The 10,455-nt window shown below is 40.0% G+C and overlaps 1 protein-coding gene across 1 annotated transcript in view; it reads left to right on the top strand.

Annotated features, from left to right (window-relative positions):
- Window positions 1–9,493, top strand: part of LOC118412528 (glutamate receptor ionotropic, delta-2-like) — a 30,502-nt gene extending 21,009 nt beyond the window's left edge. The window contains exons 7-18 of the mRNA XM_035815426.1: window positions 729–826; window positions 1,070–1,133; window positions 1,368–1,493; window positions 2,426–2,530; window positions 2,903–3,094; window positions 3,212–3,370; window positions 5,341–5,503; window positions 5,974–6,148; window positions 6,419–6,564; window positions 6,939–7,095; window positions 7,441–7,702; window positions 7,929–9,493. Of these exons, the coding sequence (XP_035671319.1) occupies window positions 729–826; window positions 1,070–1,133; window positions 1,368–1,493; window positions 2,426–2,530; window positions 2,903–3,094; window positions 3,212–3,370; window positions 5,341–5,503; window positions 5,974–6,148; window positions 6,419–6,564; window positions 6,939–7,095; window positions 7,441–7,702; window positions 7,929–8,276 (1,995 nt within the window). The 3' untranslated portion in view covers window positions 8,277–9,493. The remainder of the gene's footprint in view (window positions 1–728; window positions 827–1,069; window positions 1,134–1,367; window positions 1,494–2,425; window positions 2,531–2,902; window positions 3,095–3,211; window positions 3,371–5,340; window positions 5,504–5,973; window positions 6,149–6,418; window positions 6,565–6,938; window positions 7,096–7,440; window positions 7,703–7,928) is intronic.
- The last annotated feature ends 962 nt before the right edge of the window (window positions 9,494–10,455 follow it).

Raw genomic sequence — 10,455 nt, 5'->3', positions numbered from 1 at the left:
GTTGTTATGAAATGTTGTCAGCATGTAGGCAACCTACGCACAGGATATGTCGAAGTAGATATGGTTCAATCGTCTCTAATACACACCCATGGACTTTGACATAGCAATTAGTTTTATGCACCATTCTAGATTGACTTGGAGTATCTGTAGGTGTGTGTAACTGTTTCTTGAGATAATTGAAGGAAGTATGCTTGCATGTCGTCCCATCTGCATCTTACTGAGGTTTGGTTGTTACCTATTCACAGCCACTCTTTAAGGCATGCTGCTGAATAGAGTGCGGTCGTTCAGATGAGACGCTGAGTGTTCGCTACTGTTTAAAAGAAGAACCTTCAATGGGCTCCTGCTAAAGAATCCATTGCACGTATAGATGCGAGTGGCAGTTGGCAACTGTATGCAATGCCAGAATCATATCAGATACTCTATTCACATTCACAGTCAACCGAGCCGATAAGATAAATACCGTAGCATTCGTGAATTTTAGTTCATGAATATGGTATTTAAACAAGATCAAGAAAGAGTAAGATAAGAGAAAGAAAATTCATGTGCCACAATAAATGAACCAGTGAGACGATATTAGAACGTTCCGACTGCTCTTCGACATCTCCTAGGAACCTGATGTTGTCCCCAAATGTGATGTCAATATCCGTCCCCAAGGTCTAGAAAATCGCGGTCATTGCTGAAAGTAGAGTTGAAGTGAAATCAATGTTGTTGTTGTTGTTGTTGTTTAGATGACGGCTCTGTACATGCATGATGCTGTCCTACATCTTGCCCAGGCTGTCTACGCGTTATTCAAGAACAGGCAGTGGATTGGACCCAATAAATTAAGGTGATCTGCCATTCAATAGTTTTGGGCTAATGAATGCGCCAAATTCAGTGTAATTACAACAAATGCTCGGTAGCTGTAGATTATTTTTGTCTGTTTGTCTTCGTGCCATTCAAATTTATATCTAACAATACGTGAATGAACTTAATAAGCAACAGAATGCTATACCAAGTTGTATTTTAACAACTATTGACAATTGTCTCGACTGATATTTGCCTCAAAAAGTATGTTTTCACAACGTTATAGATGTTCCTTGGATGTCTCCCTTCCGTGGTCTGGTGGCACACTCTTGATGGATGAGTTCAAAAAGGTACGGAGTCCATTATATATTATTGTTAAGTATTGTTCTGCCACTTCATCTTTTCATGTATAGCCAACAATGCCATAATCTAAGTAACAATGGAAACCGTGTAGTGGAACACATTGGCAGACTTAACAAAATAAAATGTTGCTGTCTTGCTGACGATGACATTAACACAACATTACAAGAAGTACCATTGTCACCTTACAATTAAGTTAACGTTCCATTGTGATTTTTGTGCAGCAATCCGGAACGGGCGGTGTACTAGGAAGTTCAATCTTCGAACAAGTCAACTACCATTCAACTGTCCTGTCCACTTTGAAGTCTCTACAATCAGAGCTTGCTGAAAAAATTACCGACAACCCTTGGGTAAAGCAAAGTTCATCTTTACATGAAAATTCTCCTGTGTTGTCGATGCGGAGCATTCAGGAAAAGGTTGAACCTAAAATAATAGACTCACCGGATTTTCTAACCTGAACTTTTATCTGTAGACCTTTCATGAGTTTATTCCGTTTGGGCTTAAATTACGGTTAACCTTTTACATAAAGTTCATCTCATCACAAATCTAAAGATAGATATATTTGGTAGTCTAACCTAGACCTTTTATAGATTCACCATCACGGTGTTACAGGATACATAGAACAACACATGGCATATAGCACAAATATGCAACCAGTAGTTCGTAAGTACATCAGATCCACATATCATTAATATTATCAATTATATCCTATAATGAAGTGTACAGCCGAAGACTTATTGCACAATGGAACATAAAACTATTCCTAATCGATATCGATATTACCTTAATGGCGGCAACAAAACAGTTTGAAAGCGAAGTGATACTTTATTACACAGCGGAAATGCATATAAAATCTATCTGAAAAAGTCATAATTGTCATCAATCTAGACCAGGGTTGTTTTTACTGCAATATCGACTGCCATATGGCGAAGTACTCTCTCTCGCTCTCGTTCTGTTAAATAATTCACGACACTGTGCAGACTTTCGATACACTCGTGTAACAATCCACCGTCCACAGATTTATACGCTCGATAGGAGGTCTGCTTAGAAAGCCCGCAGGAATAAGGACGCCCCGAACTGGTCCTTATGACGGATAGCCGTATTATAACGTGGTTGACAGCTATGGCGAAGGACTATTGATAGCGAATGAGTGAGGTTTATTACATATCGGTACTGCATCGTCCTACAACTCTTCAGTATGAAACAATCTATCAAAGGGAATTTGCAACTCATCACATCTGTTCAGACTTTCAATCAAGTTCTATCTTTTCTCCGCCCTCAGGATATCTGGTGGGAGGAGGAAAATCTCTCAGAGGAGACCTTCTTCGAAGACATGAAGACCAAGTCAGGGATAAAAGGGAGAACGTTCAGAGTTGTAACAATACAGGTGTGGCGTTTGTCTTCAATGGTGCGGAGAATTATCTATGGTGTTTGGTGATACATTTTACATCTTTCCCAGCCGACCATTTGCTACAAATGAAATACAAGCCAATGTACAGTTAAAGTCAGATAACTTGCGAAAAGCTCTTTGAGGCGAGCAATATAGATCAATTCAAGTCTAGTTCCAAACTTCAATCAAAGGTTCTCTCACCCATGCATTTGTTAGATTCATCACCATCACCACCCTTGTCAATAAGCAACCCATTCGGTAAATCTAGGATAGTTCCCCACTCAGGAGCCATTTCGCAGTTTTAAATCACCCGAGTTATGGTCGCATAATACCTCTCCACAAATAGCTGACACGGTTTTCCTTTTACAGGAACAGCCTTTCGTATTTAGAAAGAATTTGTCGGATGGCGTCACATACAGCGGATTTTGCATTGACCTTTTGAAGGACCTGTCCGCCATGTTGGAGTTCGACTACTTCTTGTACGAAGTGCATGATGGGAAATATGGAAGCCTGCGGGATGACGGAAGCTGGGACGGAATAACAAGAGACATCATGCAAGAAGTGAGTCGTAGTGATTCTTTGGATATTTGCTTGCCACTAGCTACGTAACTATATGGTGCTCGTACTGAAAAAATCTCATTTGATAATAAGCATTTTTTTCTTGTTTCTTGTTTGTAGGACGCAGACCTAGTCTTGGGTGCTTTCGGTGTTACAACAGATAGGGAACAAGTTTTAGACTTCACCAGGCTGTTCATGGAGGGATCCATCGGTATCCTCATCAGAAAACAACCAAGAAAGTCCGACTGGTTAACAATACTGAAGCCTTTTCACCTCAAGGTACCCATTGTTATCTGTTGCATTTCACTTCGAAAATTCCAAGTCACCGCAAGAGTGCATGTTGTTATCATTTACAAATATTTGTAAGTCTTTATAATGATTCGTCAAAGAGATGTGATAGTTTGGAAGCATTTAAAGTTGCTAGAACTTTTTGAATACTTTTCCGCTTATGTACACTTTTTAAATCTTGACGTTGCGGAATTATCAACCATTTCGAAAACACTTGTACATATTTCTAGAGTCCATTCCAAGACACCATGCGGATGTTTGTTGCCATTGTTTAGAATTGGTTTTTAAGTTTTGTAATTATATGTCTAGGACATTTGATACTTCAGAAATATTTTTAACACTGTTTCAACTTTATGAATATTTCCCTGGTCCTGTAAAACTTTGGAAATATTCATGGTGTGGAATTGGATACTTCTAATGGTTTCTAAATAATGATAACAGTATTCTACCATTATTTACCATTTTCTACCATTTTTTGTAAATGGTTCGGTGGGCTGGGAAGACAGCAATTCACACATCCTTGCAAAGTATGGTTGGGTGCCATGCAACAATGGCCCACCACAAAGGATCCACCAGTGCCCAGCAGTAAAATCTAAAAATATACAGATGCAACAATAGGGCTTACTTTTATGGGGGCAATAAACTAATTTTACCATTTGGCCAGGTTTACAATTTTTGTAAATATTTCTAAATGTGAAATAATCACAGAGAGGTTTCACAATTATTCTAAATAAAAATATTTTTGTACAGTTACTTTCAAAATGTTTCTAAAATATTCAAAGAAATTCAAATAAATGAGTATTTTCTTAGTCAATTTTTTGAAAATAATTTAATTATTGTGGCTCAAATATTCTTTTATTCAAAATAATTCAGACTAATTATAAATATCGCCTAAAAACCCTCATGGTGTCTTGGAATGGACTCTAATTCTAAACTAATTATAAGTAAAAGAATCACATAGATGTTTAGAACTTATTCTAAACAAAGAGATATCTTTGTACAGTCGATTTCAACAATTTATTCCAAAATATCTGAATAAAATTTCAATGATATAATAAGAAGTAACTTTTGTCACATGGCTTTAACATCCTTGTCACATGGTTTTAACACCATTTTATCCCAAATAATTCACATTCAAAAGCATTACATCATATCATCTTAAAACACTTACAGTGACTTGGAATGGACTAAAGTATGCCTTACAAATTTGTTTATTTTACCACGTAAGATTGAATATGTACATGAGCACATGCGATTTCTTATGCGGGAATAGGACAACATTGCTTGAACTTTTCATATAAAGACAAACGAGATTTAGCATGAGATTAGTGTTTTCACCAAATAACATATAATTTGTACATAATACACAGACTGTCCTTAAAAGTTTACGTGAAATGGAAAGTACTAATCTTGAATCCACAATATCTCTCAAATAAACGGGCATATCTGAAATAAAAGAGCAGGATATTTGTTTCATCTCCGAGGGTAATAGTCAAATAATTTGCACATATATTGGATAGAGCTTTGGAAACCGTAGATTGAATATAAATGCAGTTATGTAAAGGCAAGGAATTCAATCTGCGGAACCTTGAAAGGATTACATGTCTGGTGGAATGAATAATGGGTGTAATACTGGGGTGGTCCTGCTCTGGATTATTCATTGTAATAAAATAACCTTTCCTTCATGTTACCTTTGAAACTATCGGAAAGACAAATGAATGAGTAAAGGTTTCACATGACAGACTAGACGTACTGCCCTTGAGTTTGAGAACTAGATTGCCTTAAACCTCGAGATGAATTATACACACCCTAATCATGGCCGTCCTCGAGGGAAAATTTATGGTTTTGAGTGCAATCATATGTAATTATCGATTGAACCTTAGCGAGAAAAATATCAAAAGTCAAACTAGTCTGGGTTCCACTTTTAATCACTAGACACATTGTCTACTATTTTCCCCTAGATGTGGCTGTGCATCATCGGTGGATTCGCAGTTGTCAGTATTGTTTTGTTTCATCTGCAACATGCTGGAACTACTCGCAAGGAGCAGGATGATCAGGACGACAATTCAGATCCAAGTCTATCGGACACGGTTTGGTACCTATACAGCTCATCTGTGAGACAAGGTAACGTCCCCATTATCTTCATGTACAGAACATCAAATTCAGCTCACATATTGTGGAACACTGCCATTCATACTGTTCCAACTTCAAAGTGCGTTCTGACAAAATGAACCAATAGTATTTGAAACCAACACCGAAATGGAGTTTGGCGTTTGGCTTTAAAAGCCGACGACACTAAAGAGCCTTTACAACAAGTCCCGGCCTTGAAATCTGAGTGTCAATTGAGTCAAAGTGACAATTTGAATTGAGCAACGCAACTAACTTCCTGACAGGTAGAACCATTTTGAAGCAAGTTTGATAGTTTTCTCAAAGCCTACTCGAACCTAACCGAACCTGAACCCGGAACGAGCCCTGACTCCGAACCCTCGGTCCGAACGCGATTGGTTACTGTTAGGCTTAGAGCTAAGGCTGTTGCAACATAGGGTATTTGGCACTTTGAGACAATCAAGAGCAGATCCTCCCTCCTTTTCCAGGCGCAGGGGTATCCCTGCAGCGCATGTCGGCCCGTATCCTGACTGGCGTGTGGTGGCTATTCGCTCTAATTGTCATTTCATCATACACTGCCAACCTGGCTGCCTATTTGACGGTCACGAGACTACAGGCCCCCATCACGTCCATCGAGGAACTGTTGTCACATGGCTCCTTCTCGTAAGAAGCAGATTTTTTTTTTCATAACCCTTCAAACTTCATTATTGGACCGATAGCATTACCAGGAGACAATGGAAACAAATATAGTATCTATGAACTATTCTTTTGTTGCGACCTGTACTTAACCATGTGGGTATATATATATACGCTTAAACGACTCGCCATTTCACGTATTTACAACAAATCATTATGTATGACTGTTGAACGAAATAGCAGCAACAGTGTATCACAGTAGTATCATTGATTTTGCATTATTTGCTGTACTCTCAGTTTTGGGGCAGTTCGACATAGCGCCGTGGTTGAATTTCTATCCACGTCAAGCGTCCCTTCACACCAGAACATGTGGTCTATGCTCACTGCCAGTAATAGCAGCCTTGTAACAGACATCCAAGAGGGGATACGGAGGGTAAAGCAAGGTTTGTAGGCAAATGCTTTTGGGCTGCGCTTTTGGTCTTATTTTGCTTTTGGCATTTTAGCTGCAAAGATTGCTGCATTAATTCTGTTTGTCTGAGTTTCTTGTAAATTAGAATATATACCATGACGGAAGGAAGCTAAAACCACGTATTTCAAGTCTTGCTGCAGCATTAGAATATCACTGTCTACTTAAAATTCAACGAAGTGCGTCTATTGCATGAAGAGTGACATGTCTTGCAATAGCCTTGCTCTCACAGATATCAAGATGAAACCAGTTCATTATTCTCTGCACTGTGATTCATTGCACTGGCATGGCAAGTTAACTTTGTTAAAAGATGTTAATGTTGTCCACCATCGATCGTCTTATCGTTTCTAGATTCCTTCGCGCTGATAGCGGATCTGCCCATCGTTCAATACGCTGCGGACCGCGATCCCACATGCCAACTGTCTGTTATCGACGTTACGAAGTACCGCAGTGGCTATGGCATTGCCTTGGGGAATGGCTCGGCATTCACGGAAGTATTTTCCATGGCGTAAGTACCTCTGGTTGTGGTTCAAGATTTCCTATGTGGGCTCTCTTTGTTCATCAGGCGTATTGAGTGAATGAAAATTTTATCTTTTAATCTCAGTGATTGGTTTTTTGATGGCGCTGCTGGATTACTTCATCTAAGACTAGTCCTGCAGAGATTTGTGGCGATTACCGCAGAGCAAATGTTATTAGCAAGTTTATGCACCCTGAATTGATGTTCTAGATTAATACTCCAATGTGGAGAACAATGACGGCCCGCCTGAGTAAACATTGGCTGATATGCGGCGAGGACGATGATGAATACACCATGACAAGATGTTAGCTGATTTTTGTCTTCTTCCCCTTTCAGCATCTTGAGACTTCAAGACTCCGGCAGGCTAGACGAACTGAGGCAACAGTGGTGGCCTAGCGAGCGTGGAAAGTGCCCCGTAGTGACCAGCCTTCCTGATGACGACACGTCTGGTTTCAGTACGACTCTCACTCTGGAAAACTTTGCAGTCGTGTTCTGTGTTCTGATATTTGGAATAGTTCTGGCCTGTGTGGTGTCCCTATGCGACCTTCTGTGCAGAAGATCATGCAGACGGACCTCCGAAAAGTCCAAATGTCAAGAGGTACGAAAGGCGAATCTTTCTATCAAAAGTTGGCAGACTTTGAATTTTTTTTATTACTAAGAAATCCATATACAAGACTAAAATACTAGCATTGCTTATTCTGACATGTGTTAGTAAAAATACCTCACAGAGGTTTGACTTGAAATTTATACTATGTACTCGCAAGTTGGTACCAAATGATGTGTGTGCTCCGAATGCGGCTGATGTTGCTCTTACTCACCTTCAGCTTAATGGGGATGTCCAGATGGGTAAATTCGACACCACCACTGACTCGCCGCCAGATGTGTCCGTCCACAAGCAGGACAACGGTGAGATCCACATCATCGTGTCGACCACGTCACAAGAACAGTACCCACCAGCACCCCCCACCCCATTCCCCGTCACCAGGACGTACTGTGAGTGCTGCGGTGAGGTCACGAAAAACAGAGACAGCCCAGTCAAAAGGAAGTACTGCTTTTGTTCAAGCCCTCCAGGATTACGAGAGGGCATATGGACCACTGTTGGCACGAACAGTAGGACGGTCACAGACTCGGAGAATCCGACAAACGTGGCTGACTTCACCACAAAGCTTTGAATAGCATGGAGAAGGAAACCGGAACTATCGAATGTGCTCAAGTCTTCCAGGAAGATGAACGCTTCTAAATGTTCTGAATGAATGAAACTGAGAAGTGAAAAAGAATTAACAAAAAGATAGTTGGACGACGCTGCCAGCAGCGACTATCATTGACGAAGTTGACAGCGACTGGCAATGCGTTGCGTTTTAGTGGATGATGTTTTAGCACCGCAGGTCCATTAGAAGATGACCTGTAGCGTGATAGTTGTTGCAAACTATATTGCCAATGACCTATCATGTTTTCGCTTTTCACAGTGAAGCCAAGACAAGCAACAATCCTTGTATTTTCTGCCATCATAATATAAGAACGCTACTACCTATGGGAATTTGCTATCTAATGACTAGAACATCCGTACCACATGTTCGGAAATATCCCTCGGATTATATTCTTAAATGTCAGAAAAATAGTAGTTGTAAGTGCCTTGACAAATATCAACATAAAAAGCTACAATCGCGCGAAGATCGTGTATAATGAGCGTATAGTAAGTCTCAAGATATAGAATTAATGCGGCTACGACTACAAATTGTTTTGATGATTATTGTGTGAAAAATACAAATGTGTTTATAACATTATGTTTCTACTTTCTGCATTTGAAGTTTCCAAACAGTTCTGAATTGATGTTATTCAATCAAGGCTGATATCGTCAATCTGAATGTGTGCAAAAGGGTGGTTGATTTCTTTTATAAGTATATCGCATTTTTCACCACTGTGACACTTCTAAGTATTCGGTAGATAATGCGAAATTATAGGGACAGTCAGATTTATATCGTGGTTTCCAAAAATAGAATCCACGGTTGGTGAATTTATAGATTCAATGCCATTACTGTGATTTTTCATCAGTTGGCAAGGCTTAAATTCTAAAACATAGAATTAGCTTATCATGACATAGTCATCTCAATGTAGGCCTGGAGTCAGTAAAAGTGGATTTGCTTATCTTAAAGTCACATGAGTTTCCTTGGGACAGATCGCTCCTGCGCGGCTTACGTATACCTAATCTTAACGCCTGTACTGTGCAATGGATATTTGCTATGGGATGGCAGAACGTCGTTAGAGATAAGAAGAAAATCGCTTGATCGATGAGCCCCTGTTAACGTGTGAATGAGTAATGATGATTGTCGGTGGTTTACAGGGAGTCTTTCGTAAAGGGAAAGCATCTGCGAGGGTTTAGCCATCGATCATGCAGAGCTCACTAGTTTTCCACCAAATACAGACAGGTCTACAAACTTGTCTTATCACTATCCGAAAAGTCTTCCCGATATTTGACAGTAAACGGTTGCATGTAGGATTCATGGCTTTATTCATCACCTAAGGTCGGGTCACATTCGTCACACGACCATCGTACGATCATAAACTGAAGTTATTATTGCGAAATTCATAAATACGTCGTCCTTAGCTGTTGTTGTAGGAAAAATGCTGTGTTAGATCCTTGTCGGCGGTTGGTTCTGTACCAGTATGCTTCGAAATTCCACGACCTTAAAATCGTGCGACAACGTTTACTGTGACCGAGCCGTAAGCTAGAGGGGGTAAAACGGGAAAACGACATGATAAATCGTTCAAAAGTTCCTAATGAAAACTAAATCTCAAAATAATGATTGCCCTCTACAGACATTAAGACTTCGTCTCTTGGATGTGAGAAAGATTCTCTCCTGCCTTCATTCCACGTTGATCAAAGGGTGATTGAGGAGACCATCCAACTGCAATCCCCTCGGGTCACAGAATAAGGTATACCTGGGGCCACTGTCTCCCAACCCTGGATAGACGATCCATCAGGATTAAGAACAAAATGGAAAGAAGACGATACTATCTCCACCGAGACTTAACTTGGTTAACTTGGAAATGACCTGAGGTGGATTGCTATCAGGATAGGGGAATGAACATGTTGTAACGATTGGTACACCCATAACCCCTGCTCCATTACTTGACTAGGGGGAGTTTCAAGTTGTTTCAAGTCCAGAAACTCTTCAATGAGACAGACGCTATCAAAGACCATGCGGGATTATACATTTTGGTTAATACATTTTGCCTTATCGGTCGATTTGAACATTTTATTACATTGACATACCTTGAAAAATACCTTGAGATAACATAAATGGCCAGTCTTGCTCTTGAAAGGTCCTGAGCGTTGCCTTTCTAAAGCCT

The sequence above is a fragment of the Branchiostoma floridae genome, chromosome 3, assembly GCF_000003815.2.
Source record: "Branchiostoma floridae strain S238N-H82 chromosome 3, Bfl_VNyyK, whole genome shotgun sequence".
Classification (NCBI taxonomy): domain Eukaryota; kingdom Metazoa; phylum Chordata; class Leptocardii; order Amphioxiformes; family Branchiostomatidae; genus Branchiostoma; species Branchiostoma floridae.
This window is presented reverse-complemented; position numbering and strand designations above follow the sequence as displayed.